Genomic DNA, 20,744 nt, shown 5'->3' on the forward strand with positions numbered 1-20,744 from the left:
TCAATCATTATCATATCATTATTTTCTATTCGACGAACAATCAAAAGAAAAGAGTATAAGAAGAAAAAGAAGCACTTAGTACAATTTAATTAAATGCGTAAACTCCACCGATCCTTTTTATTTTTCTCTTTCGTTTTTGTTCAATATATTTTTTTTTATAATTATTTAATTTTAGTTTGTTTACTTTATTTTATATTATTTAATTTTAGTTTATTTACTTTATTTCATTTCTTAATTTCTTCCACACACGTTTATTTTATTATATTATATTTTATTTATCTTATTTTATTATAATTTTTTTGTTTTATAAAAATAAAGTAAATGAATAAAAACCCGGCAAATCATGTAGACCAAAATCTACGAAAATTATTAAATAGATACAATCAATATTTTTTGTAAAATTCCATATTAACTCCTAATTTGTGGCAGGAAAAATACTCCTAGCGAATTGTCCACAATATCGTATGAAACAGAAGGCGTGTTTTATAATGCAATTCAATGCACACTTTCAGGCGGAGGCAGGATGCTTTTTTTTGTATTACATTCTTTTTTATATTATTTCATATTTAGTTTTAAATTTACTGTGTTTGGAAGGTTGAATTTTATATGATCTCCACAGACGGACGCTCAAATAAGCGAATATCCTTATAAAGATGCACATTATTTGGAAACATTCTCTTTTTTTTGATATTGGTGTTTGTAGGTAATTCGACGAATTTGTTTCTTTTTTATGAAATTACGTATACTTTTTCTGCGCTAATTACAGTAAAAGAATTATCTCAGCGGTGTTTAATGCGCACTCTTGTGCACACAATAGCACCGATTGAAAAATAGCGGCAGAACCCAGCAGCGTCGATTGTTAGAAAGAAAGAGCAATTCAAATTTCAGTGAAATAGTGAAGTAAATCAGAACGTAAACTCGTGCAAAGTGATGATCTAAAAATTTATAAGCCGTGTTTGGGGCCCAAAGCAATAGGAAGCGCTAAGCATTTAGGAGTCGATACATTTACGACACCCAATTTTATTCTTTAGTTGACCATCAATTCCCGCTTATGGCAGCTTTCACTGTATTTCCTCCATCGATACCTGCTGATATTAACAGCTTCCCAATTTTTCCTGAATTATCAAATAGAAGTTATTTAATTGTTAATTTTTTATTTTCCAATCTTCAAAATATGCGCCTTTATGTGTGTAAAGTAACCATAGCACACGTACCCATTAACTCGCTACTCGTTACTGCATATTTATCTACATCACTATTGACAACCAAGCGTAGATAAAAAAATTCAGAAGAGTTAATCGACTGTCAACTAGCAAGTAAAAGAAAATTGTAATTTTCAGGCATTACTCTTAAAGAAAACAAAATAGTGAATCTACTCTTAATTGTTTAAATTTTGAAAAAGTTTAAAAAGTGTACTTTACTAAGAAAATTAAATATAACAGAGTTACTCACATTATACTGCTCGAGATACTATATTCATATACAAGCGTCGTTGTAGCAAGGGTGCAAAGGCGCCAGCGCTAACAGCCGCAGTCAGTATAATAGCATAAAATAAACCCCGACAAATATTGAACAATATATGGTTTGGATTGTTTCTGAAGCGGCAATTAAATGAAGAATGGCCACTACACAGCAATACTCGCTACGTTGGAACAACTACTTTCGACATTTAACATATGCTTTGGACAATCACCGCAACAACGATGATTTTGTTGACGTGAGTTTGTGCTGTGATGGAAGAAAAATCAAAGCACATAAAGTGGTGCTCTCGTCCTGCAGCTCTTATTTTAAAGAAATATTCAGGGATAATCCACATCCGCATCCAGTGATAATTTTCAAATTCATTAAGTTCGAAGATCTCACCTCAATCATTGAGTTTATGTACCAGGTAGGAATAAGAAAAGTAAATGTTGCTTTATGGTTCAGGTATTTTCAAAACATTTTTAAAGTTCATTTTAATTAATATTATAAATGAGTATAGAGTGTTTTTTTCACATAGGGAGAAGTTAATGTACAACAGGAAGCCTTGCAGTCATTCCTGCAAACCGCCGAATTGCTTGCAGTGCAAGGTCTTACTGCTGATGAGAAGGAGAAACCAAAATTGCCTCCAACACCTATCATTGATGAACAAAAACTTATCAAAACCATCCCCAGTACTATAAGAGCGGTGAACGATGTAACGACTGCAACACAGACTACACCGCAAACAATCGAAATTCCAACTGCGACTATTTTGCAACAATCGCAGTCTCAGCAGCAGCAACATACCGCCACTCAGCATCATCATGTACAAACACAAATCCAGCACATTCAAGTGCAGCATCAACCACAGACTCATGTGCAAACCGTTCAAGCAGTGCAAACTCAGGTGCAGCAGCAACAAACTTCAGCAACTCATCAATTGCAACATCATCAACAACAGCAACAACAATTGCAACAAACACATTTAGGTACGCTGCCTTCAACGAATACGATCAAGAAACGTAAAATGACTTTCTCAGATGATGATGATAACATTTATACAACAGAGGGTGTCGATTACGGAGTCAAGGATGATTCGACGATTGTTAAAAGTAATAAAAGTTGAAAAACAAAAAAAAAACTTAACTATTTGCCGCTATTATAAAATTCCTAAATTTCAGCGGCGGAGATGACATTCCTACGAAGCGCCGTCAAAATGGATATACCCGAATACATCGTTAGTGAAGTGGATGATGGCGACCAGTTAGCTGACGGTAGTGCGCAGCATACATCGCAGGACGGTGGCACGACGGGCACACAAAATGTTACACAATATACATCAGAATATGAAATTTTAACAGAATCCGAAATCGAGGAAAAATTTCAGCAGGCCGATGCAGAAAACGCTGAAATAACAATAGAAATGGGTAATTCAGCTAAACAATTTACATTTGTATTGCCTTTATTTATAACCCATTTATGTATGTAGGTCGTCTTTTAAATCCAACGACGAGTACACCATCGAATACAACACCGCAAACGTCGTTAGACGAATCGGGCAATAGTGTCACTAATGCTGTGATGAAAATTGATAATAAAGGTGGCGGAACTGCAGGTATGTTGAATACAAATTATATGAAAATTCAAAGTTATGCCAAATAATAATAGAATTACCGGGTTTAGAATATAAATTAGACAGTAAACCTTTGGCGAAACTTGTGTTCACATAATAAATTATAGGCAACCATTTTTTATCACTTAATGTTCTGTTTAGGTACTTTATTATGGGACTGTGGCAGCGTAGTGGGCTTCTGCATTGATAGTTCAGAGGGCATGGGTAAAATATCTAAAAAAAAAGATTTTAAGAGAAATAAAACCCCTTCAAATACCCTATATCTACACACTTAGCTTTCTACACAGAATGTACCAAGCTATTTTTCTGTTTCTTTAGAATGGCACAGCTTTCGAGTGATTGATTCACAGTTTACTTGGGCCGATATGCAAAAGTGATATGATTGGGAAATTTATTTTTCATCTTGTATATTATTATTAGTTGGATACAAAATTGGTCGTTTTGGGATAGAAGAACCGACTATTGAGTGTCATATCTTATGATTGTAGCAAGAAATAAATGCAACGAATATCAGCAATTTATTATCTCTGAATCTATGCGAGTTTCTCCAACTCGAACTACTAATGTTCGGCATTCGACGACAGTCGGTTCTACATTACCAAAACGACCAGGATTTATTTCCGGTCAAGGGATGTCACTCCCCTGATATATGGGGAATGTTTATGCTACTACAACAACTAATTTTCGTAGAATGACGTTATTAGCTTGTAATTTCGAACTTTTTTCATCTGATGCAAATAATGGTTCAGTATTTTCATTTTCCACAATTACAATTTCTCTCTTGATATGGACATTTTGTAATTTTTTCATGCAAGACAGTCATTTGAAATCTAGTTCATCGCAGATCGCAGCTGCAGTCATATTAACTATATAATTAATTAATGGTAAATTAAATTTTTTTTAACTAAATTGTATGTCTACTACGATGAATATGTCTCCAAATATTAACATTTTTGTTTATAATTTTTTCTATTGAAATAATTGCCGTTTCATCACAAATTTATATCACTATTGGCGTTTTTCAATGCTAGCGCATTAGCTGCTAATTAATATAAATTATAAGACTTATTTACAAAATAGAAAACAAAATTACTATAAAGAATAGAAACAAGCTTAGTCACCGCATAACATAATTTTTGTGCTATTTTTGTGTATTTTTAGATTTACCAAATAATAAGTGGACAGAATGTCAATTTTGCAAAATGGTCATAACCACGGTTAATCTTTGGAGACATATTCGTACGCAGCATACACCACAACCGCCACGCAAATGCGAGTTATGCAACAAAAATTTCAAAAACAAATACAGCTTACGCGAACATATACGAATTTCGCACGAACAAAAAATCACAGTGAAGTCAGAAAACTGATTGACAATATTTCATTTGCGTCGCTAAATTGCCACGCAGGAAATGACGATATTATTAAAAAACACTGAACTAATAGAATGAATGAAATGAGACAGAGGAAAAGGATGAATTTTGAAAAAAAAAAAATTGTATGCATTGGAGTATGTAAAGAAAGCTCGTTGACGACAAACAAAATGGCAACTAGAGAAAGAGTGAGATATGTATTCAAGAAGATGCGCAATAAAAGAATCGTTGTAAAGTTAAAACCGTTACAACCAGTGAGCAAAGTACATAAATACGTCCAAATAAAATGTGTAAAAAAAGAGTAAAAATACATTCTTTAGAAAAATTTAACAGTCGCTAAGTAGTGGGAATGAAGTTCGCTGAAGGCTTATCCTTAAAAGTGCAAAATAAAATTATTTTAATATTTTCCAATATTCAATTATTTAACTGAATTTCATTCAGCCATACTCTCGCACATGTTGGCTGACTGGATTTCTTTTTGTTTTTGAAGTATAAAGTATTTGCAATTTCCCATGAGCCGTTATCACGTTAATATTTATTGAAAACAATACGTTGTAAATATTGTAAGAAATACTTGACTACTTGTTAACATCCATTTAATATCCGATTCTTTCCCCTTAAGCAATATAAACATTTTAATTGTTGTAAATAAAAAAATTTCTAGAGGACACAATTTTAGGGCAATTTATCATTACTAAGCATCAGTCGCTTTTATTTCTGATTCATAAGTTATGGTAATGTGCAATCCCGGTGGGACGGTAGTTTCCAACTAAGTTACGCAAATTGGACATTTCCATCGCCCTTTGCAAATTTCGAACTTTTAATTAACCAAAAAACTATAGCCGCAGTATCGGACTTGTGATCGAATGGTATAAAGGCCAATAAATTGTTTTATTCAATATTAAATAACTTCCACAGGAAGTAGCGCTCATCATGAAATGAATTGAAAATTCAGGGCAAGCTCAACCGCCTATAGATTTATCTGTCCCTTACAAGTGGCGTTTTTAGAACGTTTGCCAATTTCCATTAAAAAATTCTATCTATCAACAGAAAAGTTATTGGCTTATTTATCAATTTCAAAGGTGCGGAATAAACTTTTGAGCATACTTATTTTCGTATATTAGTAAATTAATTAAAGTTGAAATATATATTAAAGGTCATTCTTTAAGTTAAAATGTACAAATTTACAGCGTCTGCCATTGTTTGGGTTTTCAATTATTTATTCAAACTTGAACAGCGATGCGAGCTAAACTCTATTCTCCTCCGCTTATCTAAATATTAAATTATGAATGAATTGCTTTTCACTCTACTTAGCTATTCCAAATCCGGAAAGAATAAATAAAAACAAGCATTATACGCTGTAAGGTAAAAGTAAGGATGTATATGGATGTATAAATTTGGTGAATATAATGTTCCAACAATTAGATATCAGCTGTAAAAAATATTTATACACTTAATATTTAAATCAATTTCAATAGAATATGAATGTAGCATATACAAAAATAGAATAAGAATGATTAACAAGTGCATACATACATATGTACAAATAGTGTAGACTTAAGTGCAGACGTGCAAAACAAGAAGAAACATATTTGATATATTTAACTTGAAGTATTTGCAAAAACAATATTTAACTTTATATGTTTGTAAATATTTATTTGTGGGTGAATTTTTCAACCAACCCCAAAAACATACATACACTGTAAGCATAGAAGAATTTTTGATTAATTTCATAAGATTAATATTATATTAATTCGCAATTTGTACAAATTAATACATAAACATAATGCAATGCTGTTGAACAACTTGAGCAAAGCAGAAAATGAACTTCAAAATCATAATTTGCACGCAAATGGCATTAAGAAAATCATTGGAAAATTACACGAAGAAAAATACGCAACTGCCTATTCGATTGAACGAACCAAATTTCACCAGCGGATAATTAAATGTATTCAATCATTTACGGCAAATTACAAAAAAACAAAAAACAATTTTTGTTGTTGACTGTAAATCTTCAAAAAGAGAAATGTTATCAAAACCGTTTTACATTTTTTATAAATGTTCAGAAACTAATAATATAGAAATTTTCCCACATTTGAGGTAAAAAAATTTTTTTGAGCTATAACGCTCACTTATCCAGCGTGTAAAATATATGGGTGTCTCCTCTAGCATAAATTCAATACAATTCATATAAAACTTAACAGACGCGGTTTTCAGACCCGTTCTGCATTTTGAAAAAAAAAATTGTTCTGAATAGAAATGAATTCCGTCTATTGCCTATGAGACGTCAGAATGAAATGTATCGATTCGATCCAAGGCGCATTTATTAAAGGTGGTGGCACTAGCCCAATAACAATGTTTCGTACGTTTGATTATCACCGGCAAAGTATTGGAATAGTAGAAAAAAAAAAATTAATTCGCCTTGTTTTATTCTGTGCTGACAGCTAAATGGGCACAGCGAAATAAAAAAAAATCAAATCAGCTGATTTACCAACACCACCTTTAATAGATTCGCCTTGATTCGATCTAACTCGGAATCGAAAACTAATACACAAACAGGAAGATAAACGGTATCGTTTTCATTTCACGACCGAATCGATATGCGGAACCGTTCTGAATTTCTGCGAAAATTATTATGGATTTGATGGCTCCGAATTAAATAAAGAAATAAGAAATTATTTTGAACTGCAAAATTCAATTTTTTTTAATATTTATATGTATTATCATTTAGACTTCCCATTAGTATCATTGAAATAATTTTTCTTCAAATCCAAATCTCGATCAATAAATCGTATTAAAAGTAGCAAAGATAATGAAATTTTGTGTAAAAATAGGAATTATTGACACGAAAAATTAAAGAGTTAATTAAAAGATAATTTAATTACTTGAAATGCGAACAAACGACTTAATGAAACAATTTTTTTAAATCATTGTAATATTATATTTATGTATAAGCAGAATAGACTTTTATTATAATTTTCAAAAATATAAATGAATGTCGAAAAATATATACACAATGTTGATAATTATTATTATTTGTACGGGATATATACAATATAACCCTAACTTAAGGGGTTCAGAGGCTCGAAAAAAAGGATGAGTTTCAATAATTTTTTTTTTTGCTAGTCAGTTGCTTTATTTTACAAAAATAAGAACATAGCATTAATTCATCATGTTTCGACTTGGCTTTAGCAAAATTTCAAAAAAAAAAAAACAAAATCAATAATTGTAAAATTATCGCTGTTTGTGTGTTTTTAAATTAAGAATATGGCGGCCTCAGGAAATATATTTCAGATTTTCGAGAAAAAACCAACAATTAATTGTTAAAACAAAATCAAAATGTTTGAAAACAAAACCCTTCGTTCAGGCACGAGTTTTTTATGTATTTCAAAACCAGTATAAATTTTATTGAAATCTACTAAGCGGTTTTTAAGTTACAGTGATCAGCAGTTCAAAAAACATAGTTTTGAGAAAAACGCATTTAAAGTTTCGCTATCAATTTATGTAGAGTTATACGAATTATTTAATTACTTACACTGTGTCATATATTCCTGTGCCATATAATAGTTCTTCAGCCGTCATAGCAGTTTCCAAAATATCGATTTTCTGTTGCCTACGTAGTATTCTACCTACTCGAGTGTTGTCGTCAATATCGTCAGCGCGCTTATCTGCCACTTTCATACGTGCAGCATCCAGCCGCTGGTAGCTACTTGCTCTCGAACGCTTCGGAGCGCCCGAGCACCCTTTGTTAGTTGTTGAATAACTCGAAAAGTATTTATCGGATTCACCCAAAATTTTCACACAATATTTTTTTTAAATTCTGACTACCCTTAACCTCTTCATGAGCACACTGGCTATTAGGGCCTTCGGTGAACATGTTGAAAATTATTTCCAATCCTCTAGACATTTCTATCACACTTAAGTCCGGTATTACCTAGTTAATGAAATTCAAGCCTTTGAGTGGAATTTTTCGCCTTACATATATGTAAATATGTATATACGTATTACTATGAAAACTCTAAATATCCATATTTGTAGTATTTTGTTAAAACAAACATATTTCGACTTAGCACGTTCCACTCGTAATGCATTCAATTCTACCTCTCTGGCAAGTTTTCTATGATCTTTTCAAGTGATATATATAGGTATATATAGTAGCTTTAACCCGCGGCCTCGCTCTCGTAGGAGTATTTTTAAGGGATTTAGGATGTGTATGTAAAAGAATTACAAACAATAATTTCATAGAAAATATTTTTTTATTAATAACCATAATATTACAATACCCGGCATCCGTTGCTATGCCTCGTTGAATAAAATCAAAACAACCAATCAGAAAAATATCAAGCAAAATTATTTTTATTAATTTTCTATCTCAAACCGTTTTTGAACTTTGTCTTTGGGTCATAGTTGAACAGCTTATGCGGATTATGAAGTCTAGAGTGTGGTATAAATAGTGGGAAATAGGAAAAACTAAGATTTTTAGATTAAATTTAAGCAAATATTCGACGAATGAGAGTGGTGGCGCGGCCTGGGGGCTGTGGGAAGGGAGTTCCATCATAAAAACATGCCTATAACCTTCATTAGGTGAAAATATGAATGTATAAAAATGTTTACGTCATTTGGTGTTGTCGTTTCGTAGTGATGCGCGGACAACGTTTAGACATTCACCTTTATAGTGTAGAAGATATATATATATAATATGTACGCGCCACCCTTTTTTGGGTGTTTGGCCGAGCTCCTCCTCCTATTTGTGGTGTGCGTCTTGATGTTGTTCCACAAATGGAAAAGTGATACAAAATAATAATTAACCTTTCAGTTTTCTTACCCCAAGTACACTTAAAGTTGCAATTAGTGGTGCCGTAGGCATAACCATAGCCGCAATATTACAGCATTTGTCGATTAGTCATGTCTTAACCATAAATAGCAGATATTGAAGAAGAATTAATGGCAACATTTGCATTTTGTCATAGAAGCACTGATAATTTTCCATTAAGTCAATTAATTTTTTGTCGTTTCTAATATTGAAATTTTTGTCGCAAATCTTAAAAAAAAATTTAAAGTATTTCATAACTGCTTATGGTTACGGCGAAAAACCAAAATTCAATTGATACATACGGCTACGGTTATGGTTACGGTATTATGGTGGGGCACCTGTAAAATCCAAAGTAGAGGTATAATAACCATAACGCCATAAGTGTTCTGACCGAATCAACATATGGGTAACACTGTAATTTATTAGAGGTGACATGCCCGAAATCCGTAGTTATAACCATAACCGTAAAGACCAATTGAATTTTGGTTTTTCGCCGTAACCATAGCCAGTTGCATTGTGCTATACATTTTATTATTCTTTCTTTAGTTTCTGGTCTTCGAAATACACAAATAAGTGATAGTAAGTGTAAATATCAGCTACTTATGGCTAAGGCACCAATAATTGATGATATATATATTATTTTGGTTAATCCTACGGTTAGGGTTATGGCGTTATGGTATCGCACCTCTACTTTGAGTTGAATACTTTAAAGTTATGTCCATATGTTTGATTAGAACAGCTGCAAATAGCTCTGCATTTTGTTAAGAAAATAATCTGCTTATAGATTTTTGACATTTTATTATACTATCTTTTTTTATTTCTCTTGTGTAGTACATAGATGGTAGATACCTCAGCACTAATGCTAGCACTGAAAGATTTTTAAAATACCTTTCATTGGATTGGATTCAAGAAATGTCAATATAATCAATATTAATTTCTTGGAGCCCATTTTTCATGTCAAGATAGAATCTTGTTGTTGTTGTAGCAGCATGTTGTTGAAGTCACAGTCCTTGACCGATTATAAATCCGGGTCCTTCCGGTTACCTAGAACCGACTGCCGTGGAATCTCTCTTATACTACATAAATCTAATTCAAAAAATTATATGTGTAATTCCCCTAATAGTTTTTACTTTATTTTCCAGTCGATGAACTTAATTTAACGTGCAAATTTTGTAAACGAAAACTACAATCGATGAATGCCTTACGCCGCCACATCACTTCACGCCACTCAGAAATTTCTGGAAAGGAACACGAGTGTACCATCTGTAGCAAGAGCTTCAAAACAAAATGGTCATTGTCAACGCATAATTCACGTTTCCATCGAGACATGCGTGTAACAAAGGAATGTATCAAAATGGACTTCGCCTAGTGGAGCACATCTTATATTACAAATTACGCAAATTCAACGTACCGAAAATGCACATATTTTCGTTGTAAAAATTCGTAATTCTTCTTCAATTTTACCTTTCAAATTATAATTAAAGTAGGTCAAATCATTAGCATACATCCATTAACTGTACCTACATATAAGAAACCTTTTTTCGTGGAGTCCATAATATTCGATAGTTTTACAAAACGAAAACAAAGCACAAAGCACAAATACAAAAAAAATAAAAACTAGTATGCAAAATTAGTTTTTTATGTTTATATTTAATTAATAGTAGCAGACATAATACAAGAAGGCAGTTCCATTTCTAATTTGTGTAATTAAAAAACATATTTTGTACATTTAACCACATGCAAATATCTGGCACATTTTTTTTTTTTTTTGGCAGAGAGTTTCACATTATACTTATACTTATTAGACTTACATTGACAACCCGGAAAAACTTTTACCAAAAACATCTAAAAAATATTCTATATAAGTCTTCATTTTGCCTAGTAATTAATTGTGGATATTTTTTTCGAGCAGTGGTTAATAAATCCCGAGTAATTTCGGTAAATCTCAAGTTAGTCTCTTCGTAAAAAGTGAGGGGTATATATGGTCTCCTGTTGTTGTTATTGTATCAGCATACACATTCCCCATACATAAACGGGGAATGTTGCTGAAGTGACAGTTCTTGGCCGATTATAAATCCGGTTCCTTTCGGTTTCCTAGAACCGACTGTCTATGGTCTCTTCTTCGATGGTAGTTAATTGCCGCATGTAAAATTACATCCGGTGCTTTCCAATCTATCGAACTCAACAGTATTCTATGGGGTTATATGATTTCAAAAATCAATGGCTTCTTACTGTTCTTTATAAAAATATTACTCTAAAGCTGCTCTTTTGAATGCAAGAATTAATTGATTATACAGGAGCATCATTCATGTCTTTAAAAATATTGAGGCACTGTTTCGTCTCAAATATTATCGAAAAACATTTTGCAAAACATTTGTTTACTCCATACTTATGATAATCAACTAATTTATATGTTTTTGTTTCCTTTTGATTCGAATACAAGACTTTCACAACTCAATATCGAAAGATTTTTCCGGGAGGTTTGGTAGATTTAAATGTCATGATATATTTAAATATCAGGCGATTACTGACGATGGAACTACCTTCTTTATTGTTGTTGTTTTTGTAGCAGCTTTTTTATTGTACATCATGGTTGTAGTTAAAAGTCTTCAAGACCCGGAAGTGGAAATTTCGCACTAAACTTTTCAATGTTGCTCCGTAATTCGCTCAATTGTTTTGCAATTTCTTTGTTAGACTTTAAGACTTCTTTGAAGTCCACCAATTTCGGACCGGATATTTTAGTAGCTACAATACAAATTTTCAGTGCACGATCAATGAAATCCACGACAACATCAATATCAGACTCTACTAATCCACGAGTAGTTAAAGCCGGTGTACCAAGTCGAATGCCAGATGGATTCAAGGCAGATTTATCGCCTGGTACAGTATTCTTATTGCAGGCAATATTCACTTCCTCTAGTATATATTCGCCTTTCCCACCGGTCAAACCGATGTTGCGTAAATCCAGCAGTATCAAATGCACATCGGTGCCGCCTGTGGCAACATTGTAACCACGCTTTATCAAACCATCGCAAAGACGACTCGCATTGGCGATAACCTGCTTTTGATAGTCAACAAATTCTTTTGTCTGCGCCTGTTTCATGGCGGTGGCAATACCAGCAATAGTGTTATTGTGCGGGCCTCCTGCAACAAAAAAGTATAATTACAATAATAATAATATAAAAAAAAGCTTATGCATTTGGAAAAATTATAGAATATTTGTTGGTTGTAGGATATAATTTGTAGGATATAATTGGATCTCACAGCCTTTATTGGGAGCTCTACACCAATTTGTGGTGCGCATCTTGATATGTTTCCATAAAGGGAGGGACCTCTCAACGGCAGATACTTTTTTTGAGCAGCTCTTCATGGCAGAAATACACTCGGAGGTGTGCGTTTGTCCGCCAAGGGACGACTACGACGTAGATTTCGTTTGCAGATTTGAGTTGTTGTTACAACAGCGAGAAACTTTCCTCAGAAACATATGGAAATGTTTACTACCATACTTCTGCTTGAGCATTAGTCCTCTGGAACGTAAACGCGACTGTATAAATAGACCCCAAAAATGTTTAGAGAATGCCACTGGTGAAGTGCCAGTAGAACGCGACTGTCGCCCACACATCTTCTCACGGTTAAGTTGTTATTGTTTTTGAAGATCCAGTGATCACACCACAGTGCATGTAAGATGATCTTTGCTGTAATATAAGCACTTATACTCGTATAAATATTTCTAACTATTTCCACTTTTCGGATTTATTACTATTGCTATAGAGGTCTTGTTTTCTGGTTCAATTCTAGAACAGTGGTTTGCCAACGTTTGGGAAGTTCACAACTTTTTCTATCTTCCCAGCCAAAGGGTATACAAGCAACCTCACCCACCATCAAAAAAAGTATACCAAATTCATCTTATTCTGCTGATACTCACCCTGTAGACCTGGGAATACTGCTGCGTTTATGCGATCTTCCAAATCGTATAACACTTTTTCGCCATTTGGTAGCACCTTGCGTACACCCTTACGATAGAAAATTGCGCCAGCACGTGGACCACGCAATGTTTTGTGTGTCGTAGTGCTCACCACATCAGCATATTCAAATGGCGATGGAATTAAACCGGCTGCAACCAGGCCAGCAACATGCGCCATATCAGCAAAAAGATAAGAATCATTTTGATCACAGATCTTACGAAAACGAGCATAATCAAGACAACGGGAATAACATGAAACTCCAGCTATGATTACGCGTGGCCGGAAGAGCTTAGCATTCGCCTCCAGGTGATCATAATCGATTAAACCTGACTGTGGATCCACCTTATAGGGCATACTCTCGAAGAATATGGATGTGGCAGAAATACGCTTTTTAGCTGTCATAAATCCGTGTGTTAAATGGCCACCATCAGGCAAATCCAAACCCATAATACGATCATGTGGTTGGCAAAGTCCGGTGTACACTGCAAAGTTGGCAGGGGAACCCGAGTAGGGTTGAACATTTACACCCCATTCTTCGGGATTAAGACGGAATGCTTCGAGGGCACGCTTTTGTGCAAGGCGCTCTATTTCGTCAATGAATTCGTTGCCCCCGTAGTAACGCTTACCGGGCATACCCTCCGAATACTTATTGTGCAGGCACGAACTCAAGCATTCCAGCACCGAAACCGATGTGAAATTTTCGCTGGCAATCATTTCTAAGCCCACAGCCTGTCGTTTCTTCTCTTCCTTTATGATGGCGTACAACTCAGGATCACTTTCGCGAATGCCATCACTTAATAGTTTTAGATTTCCAGGCATATTCTTGAAAAAAATTAAAGAAAAATCAGTTTATTTAAAAAAATATTGGGCGATAATTATTATATTTATATGTAAGTATGCATATTTTTTTGTATATATGGATGCATTTACAAATATACATACACTAAATTGCTAGAAAATCATACGTATAAGTAAAATAGAATATAAAAACTAACAAAATGGGTATTATACTTTTCAGTTTTCCGGTTTCCGTTTAAAAATATGTTGCTAGCAATGGACGAATGAACAGTTAATAATTGCTAATATATTTTGTGAAATCACACAGAGCTGATTGTTATTACTTTTGTTACATTGATAAAGAAATCTGGCAAAAACAACGGTTGCATGTGTACACAGGTCACAGGTTATTAAGATTATTGACGTTGAAAGGCACTTGTATCTGTGCTCGAGCAATTAAGTGTATTTTAAAACTCTGGACGCGTTAACGGACAACATCTCTACAAATATATTTTGTAAGGCTGTTTCTAAAACAACAATTTTAATATGCTGTGCTCTATATATGTATATACAGATTTAACGTTATTACTTATCGATTTAAAAACGTGCAAAAAAATGTGCAAAGTGAGGAAAACAATCTGTTGTTCATTAGCGAAAAGGCCTTGTCAATAGCTTGGAATACTTAATGGTACTAATGCTGCAATTTTTCTCTTATAAATATATACATACATGGCATGCGAGTGGGATATGTAAGCTCTAAAATACATTTTAAAATGCTTGAAATTAGATTCAAAACTAGCGAAAAATTATAACGTTATGCAAATGCCAGAAGTGTCAACGATAAGTGTTTGCATACGTATATATGTACACTCAACCGCTAAATCTTCGCTTATTAAGATTTCATACCGATAAGAAAGTGAAGAGTGTCTTAAACAATTGAATGTGCATATATCTGTATGGCTCATTGTAACAATAGAATTTGTTATACTTGTATGAACATATGTACATTCGGCGTCCAATAATTGGAATTATACTTATACAGTATGTCTAATAGAAGCGTGACCGGTAAAATTCATGTATGTATATGCTGATCGCACACTGTCCTTCTAGTAACATTTATTTTCAACTCATTTCATTTATTAAGTCTATAGTTACAAAACCTTACTTAAATATAATACTTAAAAATAATTTGATTCCACTTTGATAAAAATAGAGATGTATGAAGGACTATTAAAAATTCTATTAAGTTCGTTAAAAGATGTAGACTCTTTTTACCTTTTGTCGTTTTTATTTAGTTTACTGTTCGATTTGATCCGGGGGTTAAAAGTGAACGTAATCAGAGAAAAGAGCGTTTAAATTTATAAATTTAATCTTGGCAATAAAAATTATCAGTAGTTTAAACCCATTATAAATATGTTAAGGAATAATTCAATAGAGCGTCCATTACAAGCATCATTTGGTTAATTTACCGTTCTGCACACAAACATTTTTGTATTAACAATGTAAGCAATATTTAACGAGTTTTTTGGTAAATAGAGTTGAAATATATTACAATATGTATAAAGTGAGGTTTGGTCCTTAAATGTATTTACTTATGGAAAAGAGCAACTTTATTTTTTTTTCTATTAACAAATTTTGAACGGAGGAAAAAAGTCGTTTCGCTACCTCAGATGCAGATACAAACATAGAATACATTTTGAAATGCAGAAAATTTTTATGGTTTCTATTGAAAAATAAATCAAATATACAAAACGGTCTAGTACTGTACTGGTATACAAAACAGTCATAGTACTGTTCTGTATAATACAGAACGTATGGTCACCGTTATTCCAATACTCTGCCAGTAAATTAGCGATATGTTAATTTACTTGTTCGCCGAATGAACCAATTACAAAAAAACCTCATTTCGCACCACCATATATACGTGTGCATATACATACACATGGTAGAAAAAGTCTGCGTTCACCCACTGTTATAAAGTATTAAAATATTTTAACGTGTTTATCTTAAAACTCTCAGTTATTTCTTTTCACTTATTTCAAAGAAAATTATTCGTAGAGGGTATGACCAAATTTTTTTGGAGTTTGAGCTGCGTCGTGTTCAGATAACGGGATTGTAATACAGTTTCTTAAATAGGCTGAGCAGAAAAAGTGTGCGTTCATTTCGAATAGTGACGATTATTTGCATGGCAATTACGTTAAATTTAATTTTAAATCATTCATGTAGTTGACGCGGTTAAGAACAAATCTAAAGAGGGAAAAATTGATATTAGAAATACATTTTTTGCTACTGTGGACCAAAGGCGAAAAGAAATAGATATTGGTGAAAGGAAAATCATTGTAAGTTTGTGGCAAAATAGTAAGAGCTATCGGGAAATCGCGAAAATTGTTGGGAGGCAATACTCCTCGGTCCAAAGAGTGATAAACAACTTCAAGCAAACGAATTGTTTGGAGTCTAAGCCTCGTTCTGGGCGTCCAAAAAAAACTGACGGAAACAGAAGAACGCAACATAACTATTCTTGTGAAGTCTAATCCACGACTAACAGCAAGCCAAATTTCAAAAGACATAGAAGTAAAATACCAAAAGAAAGTACATCCAGATACAGTAAGAAAAATTCTAAAAAGAATCGGATTTCACGGCAGAGTGGCCCGAAAAAAACCCTTCATATCGCGAGTAAATCGACTTAAGCGGATGGCTTTCGCCAAGGAATACGTAAACAAGCCACCAGAGTGTTGGAATAGTGTGATTTTTTCAGATGAGAGCAAGTTTTGCATTTTCGGGATAAAAGGTCGTAAAATTATTTGGAGGAAAAACGGAACGGCACTTGGAAAGCAAAATCTGGTATCTACATGGGGTAAAGCATGGGGGAGGAGGTGCCATGATATGGGGGTGTATGGCTAGTTCGGGCGTTGGAAATATACAGTTTATTGAGTCGATAATGAACAGATATGATTATCTCGATATTTTAAAAACGAATTTGAAAGAAAGTGCAATCAAACTGGGACTCGGTGAAAGATTTGTTTTCCAACAGGACAACGACCCGAAACACACAGCAGAGATTGTTAGGTTGTGGTTGTTGTATAATGTTCCAAAACAACTTCGCACACCCCCACAATCACCTGACCTTAACCCCATTGAGCACTTATGGGACGTTCTAGAAAAAAAAAAACGAGAGCGTATAATAACTAGCAAGGAAATGCTTAAGAACGCGCTTAAAGAGGAATGGGAAGCCATAAGTCCAGAAATAACAGCCAAACTAGTTGGATCAATGAAAAGACGCCTTCTAGAAGTCATAAAAAGGCGTGGATATCCAACTAGCTATTAATTTTAAAACATTCCTATGATCTTAAGCCTTTTATTTTATTATTATTGAAGTGAACGCAAACTTTTTCCGTTTAGTTTGAATGGCCTTTTTAATTTTATGTGATCTCATTTTAAATTTGATTTTGTTATTGGTAGCGAAAAATGTGTGATAGTTACGTTTAAGTGAACTAAATAAAACTCATTAAAAAAAATGTCTGAAATATTTATTGTTTTGAACTTTTTCTAATGCAAAGAATATTTGCATAGGTGAACGCAGACTTTTTCTACTATGTGTATGTAAGTGAATAATTTCTACCCCAAGCTTTTCGTCAAATTCCAAACTCTTTTTTTATTTAATTTTGAATAATAATAAATTCGTTTACATACATATATGTATGTACGTACTAAGCACAGTGCATAGAATACAAAATATTCATCATTCTTGCATTAAGCTTATACACATGTTCATACGGAATTTGACAAGTACAACAATAAACAAATCCACATGCGGTGTACAAGTTGATAAAACCAAACATTTTACTTAATTTAAATTATTGTAATTTTACACCACTGCCATTTTATTTAAATGTAAACAGAAAATTGCTTACCGTTGAATAATTCGCCACAAAACTTTTAAATCCAGACTTAATGTCATATAATTTACCAGCCGCTGAAAAATGTGATCGTAGGCGAATAGCTACAAATAAAGCTTGAATACCGGGCCGCTGATTGATCATTTTATTGGCGGCGTTAGATAACTGAGTTCGCGAACCGAGTATGCAGATGGCACGGGGCAATTTATTGTGTAGTTGCATTTTTTATCTAAAGCTAAACAATTTCGATATTTATTCACTTTGAAACCCGTGTATTTTGGTTGTTTGTTTTCTCAATACTGACTAAATAAATGTTAGTTAATATTCATTGATTGACCAGAACACTGATAACCTTTGACTTGACTGAAGCGATAATACTATCTCCGTTAGTATTGATAAAGACTGCCGAAAAATCAGTAGCATGAAAACTATACATTATGTACGTTTTTGCGACGACGTCTGTGTTTACATATCACAATCTCATGTTGAACTCTAATAAAAATTTATAAAAAAAACATTGGAAAAGCACATTTGTTATTCTTAGTTCCATTCACAACTATCAACATTGCTGATATTGTTCCATTGCGCCCGACTCTGATCTTCATTTATAGCGATTATTGTTAAAGCATTGTATAAGCCATAAGCTTTTTTCACAATATTTCTAGATATAAAACCCAAAATGATATATACTTAGTGCTCAATAAGTTCTCCTTTTTAAAATTTATATAATATAATATCTAGCATATAATTTGACATTTGACCAGCCATTAAAACCAAACCACAAACAAACAAAAAATATAATCATAAACATCGACTTTTATACTTATAAACACTAGTATTGACCCATCGCTATTCGAAATACCTACATATATTCGAGCAAGGCGAATGCTTTGATTCATAGTGTTATTTCGAAAAGAGTCGCGCCTTGTAATAACATGGATATATTGGATTCTCAACAAGAGAAAGATGGGATGGAATTGATAATAGAGCCTGGATATACATGGGACGAATTGCGTGAAAACATTGCAAATAGTTGTCTTAAAAAGAAGTGTGACTTTCTTTTGCAAGATGACCTTAAAATCGAAGACGTAAGGACTCCTTTTTCATTGAAAATGAAGAAATTTTAAATATTTTAATGCTAGCGGTATAAAAAAATACTGGATTTACTGAACGCCGAACTGAATTTGGACGAGATTACGTCCCTTTTCGTAATAGCGGGAACATTATACTTCATTGAAGCTAGGCCAGAGAACATGGAGTGGCGAACCCTTCTCTTACAGAAAACATTCAACTATACAGACACACTGAGCCCGATGCATGTAAGAAATTATTAAATACCAGCACGCTAAAATCGAACACAAATTTCATTATCGCTTCAGCTCCATTTAGCTACTAAACGGCTTTGGACAAACTTAAAAAAAAAAGATACTGATGTGTTCAATATACTTGAACTGTGTAACCAAATGGTTATCATAAGTGAAACAGCAAGAGCTATATCTATATGTCTTATGTGGACTATATTATCTGAAATAACAGAAACCCCTAGTGAAATGTACTGCTTTCGACAGGTAAGACTAACAACATAATCTGTGTTACTGATTCGCTTTTTAATGTGTCAATATGTAAATAGTTCTCCAAATTGCTAGAAATGCTAAATAATATCGATAGTGAAACATTGCAAGAGGAAGAAAATACGAAAATTGTATATATATTAGTACGTGTATTAAGTTATCTCATCAATGTTACACTTTGTGACGCCCAAAATGAGGATATAATTAAGGCCGGTTATCGAATGTACTTCAAATACACTTCACCATTTTTAAAGAAGCTGCACGAATGGTGCGAGAACTTTAAAAAGACTATAGACTCATGCCCAAAGCCAAAGCAAAATCAAACAGATTGGGATCTCCGTATGATGGTAAAACTATATTTTGTTCTTATTATATACACTGAATGAAACTAGATTTTATATTGCAGATTACAGAACACATCAGTTTTAACATCATTAATGTTCTACAAGACCGAATAGAGCATATGAGTGCACCAGATTATTCCTAGTACAAATCCTAAGTATGAAATAAAGAAAATCTACAAAAATTACAAATTCTTTTAGATATTTTTCATTAAAAATGGCATGGATTCAAAATTTAATCAAGAAATCCATGTAAATGAAATAAAAGAAAAATTATTTTTGTTGTAATTGTAAGAACCTCAAAATTTGAAGGTATGCTCCTCAAATAACAGCCCCTGGACGGATACAAATCCTGGTTGTTCCGGTAACGTGGGGCCCAACAAAATAAAAATAGGCAATTTGCCCCTACAGTTGAAAAAATTGTTTTTATATATTCAGCGATGCTGTAAATAATTCTTTAGTGTTTTTTTTTCGCAAAAAGTAAAATCTAATTAAATTGAATGCAAAAATTACTTGATTTACAGCTGTGTTTTGTTTTGGTTAATAGATTTGATACATTTTCGATAAGAAATTAGAGATGACTGATTTAACACGAAAGATACATAGGTATTTCCAATGAAAAGCTTGTTCGCATTATCTCATTAGATTCGAGGATTACAGTCAGATTTGAAGTTAATTAAATTAGCTCTCGTTTTTAATGGTCGCAAATTCACGTTGGTCAGTTCATATTGAGTTGAAGGAATAATATTAGAAATATGGCTAGTTTAACTGTGACGAATTTTTAATTCCGCAAAATCGAGGATTTAAATTTAGTTTAGTTAGAAAGCGGAGTTAAACCTGCACTAAAAAATTGGTCCTTAAATGTTGCAGAGATTGCAGTAATACGCTTGCAAAACTCATTGTTATGGTTTATG

The 20,744-nt window shown here is 33.2% G+C and overlaps 3 protein-coding genes across 7 annotated transcripts; 2 read left to right on the forward strand and 1 right to left on the reverse strand.

Annotated features, from left to right (window-relative positions):
• The first annotated feature begins 1,285 nt into the window (after positions 1-1,285).
• LOC128857315 (broad-complex core protein isoforms 1/2/3/4/5) lies at positions 1,286-10,858 on the forward strand. 3 transcript variants are annotated; one of them, XM_054093027.1, is made up of 6 exons: positions 1,286-1,532; positions 1,602-1,888; positions 2,000-2,573; positions 2,643-2,888; positions 2,951-3,076; positions 10,423-10,858. In XM_054093027.1, the coding sequence occupies exons 2-6, from the start codon at positions 1,619-1,621 to the stop codon at positions 10,647-10,649; spliced, it is 1,443 nt and encodes a 480-aa protein (XP_053949002.1). In that variant the 5' UTR covers positions 1,286-1,532; positions 1,602-1,618; the 3' UTR covers positions 10,650-10,858. The 3 variants fall into 3 exon arrangements, with proteins under 3 accessions (XP_053949002.1, XP_053949001.1, XP_053949003.1); XM_054093026.1 differs by having other exon boundaries at positions 1,286-1,888; positions 10,423-10,857; XM_054093028.1 differs by lacking the exon at positions 10,423-10,858 and adding an exon at positions 4,256-7,475 and having other exon boundaries at positions 1,286-1,888.
• Positions 10,859-10,910: 52 nt separating this feature from the next.
• On the reverse strand, positions 10,911-18,216 carry LOC128857314 (serine hydroxymethyltransferase). 3 transcript variants are annotated; one of them, XM_054093023.1, is made up of 3 exons: positions 17,934-18,216; positions 13,206-14,067; positions 10,911-12,424 (listed from the first exon to the last, which is right to left on the reverse strand). In XM_054093023.1, the coding sequence occupies exons 1-3, from the start codon at positions 18,138-18,140 to the stop codon at positions 11,880-11,882; spliced, it is 1,614 nt and encodes a 537-aa protein (XP_053948998.1). In that variant the 5' UTR covers positions 18,141-18,216; the 3' UTR covers positions 10,911-11,879. The 3 variants fall into 3 exon arrangements, with proteins under 3 accessions (XP_053948998.1, XP_053948999.1, XP_053949000.1); XM_054093024.1 differs by lacking the exon at positions 17,934-18,216 and adding an exon at positions 14,257-14,359; XM_054093025.1 differs by lacking the exon at positions 17,934-18,216 and adding an exon at positions 14,241-14,261.
• A 555-nt stretch (positions 18,217-18,771) lies between these two features.
• On the forward strand, positions 18,772-20,238 carry LOC128857316 (uncharacterized). The gene is made up of 5 exons (XM_054093029.1): positions 18,772-19,006; positions 19,061-19,237; positions 19,298-19,486; positions 19,549-19,836; positions 19,896-20,238. The coding sequence occupies exons 1-5, from the start codon at positions 18,854-18,856 to the stop codon at positions 19,974-19,976; spliced, it is 888 nt and encodes a 295-aa protein (XP_053949004.1). The 5' UTR covers positions 18,772-18,853; the 3' UTR covers positions 19,977-20,238.
• Positions 20,239-20,744: the final 506 nt, after the last annotated feature.

This window comes from Anastrepha ludens, chromosome 3, assembly GCF_028408465.1.
Source record: "Anastrepha ludens isolate Willacy chromosome 3, idAnaLude1.1, whole genome shotgun sequence".
Classification (NCBI taxonomy): Eukaryota; Metazoa; Arthropoda; class Insecta; order Diptera; family Tephritidae; genus Anastrepha; species Anastrepha ludens.